This window comes from Suricata suricatta, chromosome 5 (assembly GCF_006229205.1).
Source record: "Suricata suricatta isolate VVHF042 chromosome 5, meerkat_22Aug2017_6uvM2_HiC, whole genome shotgun sequence".
In the NCBI taxonomy this organism is placed as follows: Eukaryota; Metazoa; Chordata; class Mammalia; order Carnivora; family Herpestidae; genus Suricata; species Suricata suricatta.
Window position 1 is genome coordinate 46041800 of NC_043704.1, and position 2858 is coordinate 46044657.

Below are 2858 nucleotides of genomic sequence, written 5' to 3' on the forward strand. Positions count from 1 at the left end.
TATATATATATATATATATATATATATACACACACACACACACACATATATATATATATATATCCATTGTCTGTGTGTGTGTGTGTGTGTGTGTGTCATATCACATTTTCCTTCTTCATTTTTCTATAGATGGACACAGGTTTCTTCCATATCTTGGCCATTCTAAATAATGAATGATGCAATAAACATAGTGGTGCATGTGCCTTTTCAAATTAGTGTTTTCATTTTTGGGGGGTACATGAAATCTATTCAGTTACCATGTGACTCCTCTATTTTTCACTGACCACTCCTTCACCTCCAATATGTCACACAATAGTGCCTCTCTATTCTGAACTCTTTTCCATCTCTCTCTTCATCTCCCTATCATTACCAATGTGATTTCACCCAGAACTAGCTGTATCATATGTGTTTGAATCACTTAGGGAGCAAGTCAAACATGCAGATTAGATTTCATTCCTTACCCACTAAATCTAATTCTTAAATAAAACTTATCAAATCCCTCAGAGAATTCCAACGTGTAAACTGAGTGGAGAACCAGTGGATGTCAGTAATATCTTCCTGACTAGTATACTTGACCTCAATTCCTTGTCCCTGCAGCCAGTTGTCTACACTACCATATATTCATTAAAAAACAATCTGACAATTCAACTCCCTTCTCTTACATTTTCAGTGAATGTTTATTTCCTGATGAGTAATGTTCAAGATCCTTCCTGGACTGTTCAACTCATTTTATATCCCAGGCTCTTCAAGCTTCTTTTCCCCTCACTCTACATCCACAACTCAGAAAAAGACTTTGCTTTTCATAGGTAATCCTATCCCATAAACTTAGCACATATGTGCAATGCCTTTCATGTTCCCAATTCTGTTAACTGTGCCACATTTTTAAAATGCAACCGCATTTATTTACTAGTCCCCAAAAGAGATTCCATCTAATACATAGGTAATACACAAAATTGAAGGATTTCTGATCTGTATCATTTTATCTCAAATCTCTTCCCCATATTTTCACATTATAAATTCGTATTGACATTTAAAAACTTACTCTATTTCATTTCAGGCAACACTCAGTGAGGACATGGAAAAAGAAAATGCAACACTGCTGACAGAGTTCATTCTCACTGGTCTCACATATGAACCACAGTGGCAAATCCCCCTATTCCTGGTGTTCTTGGTTATCTATCTTCTCACCGTTGTGGGGAACCTTGGTTTGATTGCTCTGATATGGAAAGACCCTCAGCTTCACATCCCCATGTACTTTTTCCTTGGGAGTTTGGCATTTGTGGATGCTTGGCTATCATCCACAGTGACCCCCAAATTGCTGGTCAACTTCTTTGCCAAGAGTAAGATGATCTCTCTCTCTGAATGCATGGTACAATTTTTTTCCTTTGCAATCAGTGCAACCACGGAATGTTTTCTGCTGGCAACAATGGCTTATGACCGCTATGTGGCCATATGCAAACCATTACTTTATCCAGTGATTATGTCCAACACAGTATGCACCCGGCTGTTAGTTTTGTCATTTTCAGGTGGCGTTCTTCATGCCATAATTCATAATGCTTTGTTATTCAGATTGACCTTCTGCAATTCCATCATAGTACATCACTTTTACTGTGACATTATACCATTGTTTAATATTTCTTGTACTGATCCTGCTATTAATTTTCTGATGGTATTTATTTTCTCTGGGTCAATACAAGTATTCACCATCTTGACTGTTCTTGTCTCTTATACACTAGTTCTCTTCACAATCTTAAAAAAGAAGTCTCTACAAGGCATAAGGAAAGCTTTCTCTACTTGTGGAGCCCATCTCTTATCTGTGTCTTTATACTATGGTCCCCTTCTCTTCATGTATGTGCACCCAGGGTCCGTACAGGCAGATGATGAAGATATGATGGACTCTCTATTTTACACCGTCATAATTCCTGTGTTAAACCCAATTATCTATAGCCTGAGAAATAAGAAAGTACTAGATTCACTGAAAAAAGTGCTAAAGAGAAGTGCTTAAAACTCACACTAATATCTGTCCTTCTTCCCTTAAAATTACACAAAATTGTGCAGACTAGATGTTGCTCTGTGTTGACTGGTGTTTAAAGTTTTTGTAGTATAATTGCCTTAGCAATAATAATCACATAAGTATATGTGTATTTTATTCAAGATACAGAAAGATTTTTAATCAAGTGTTGCTGTCACACTATAATAATTAAGAAAAAATATATGTTTACAATGTGGTTTCAGAAATGCCTTACACCCTGTAATAGTGTAATTCCTCTGAAAAGAATTGGAATACAATGTCTTTGACAGTCATACAGCTGTGTAGCCTGAAGACTCGTATCACATTGTACTCCATAGCAGAGTCAGTATTGTGTTTGAGTGAACACAGGCAAAAATGTATAATGAGGGATCCAATTTCAGTCTACCCCTGCCCTTCCTCTCTCACCACTAATTCCATATACAACCCTACTGAAACCACTGATGCTCACACACTAAAACGACTCACATCTGCCTTTGTTGTAGTCCTAGTACTTCTCACACATCCTGTTGATATCCTCTTATTTCCCAAACATCGCTTTCAGATTAATCTTCATAAAATAACTCAGTAATATCCCCCTTGAATAATGTTTCAAGGATTGTTGTATCTACCAATTATGTGTATATAGACATGCGTATCAAGAACTCCATATGTGCATATGTATATATTTTATGTTCACATATATGTACAGATACCATGATATACAGTTGATATATAAACATGTGTACCTTTTTCTATATATTATTCTGCATTTGTGGCCATGGCAGTATTTGAGGGATTGCCCATAAAATCTGGATTTGATTCGGAAGTCTCTTTCTTCACAACTCTA

At 36.4% G+C, this 2858-nt stretch overlaps 1 protein-coding gene across 1 annotated transcript; it reads left to right on the forward strand.

Annotated features, from left to right (window-relative positions):
* The first annotated feature begins 1057 nt into the window (after window positions 1-1057).
* On the forward strand, window positions 1058-2005 carry LOC115292626 (olfactory receptor 5H2-like). The gene has a single exon (XM_029940668.1). It carries the CDS (start codon window positions 1076-1078, stop codon window positions 2003-2005), a length of 930 nt encoding a protein of 309 aa, XP_029796528.1. The 5' UTR covers window positions 1058-1075.
* The last annotated feature ends 853 nt before the right edge of the window (window positions 2006-2858 follow it).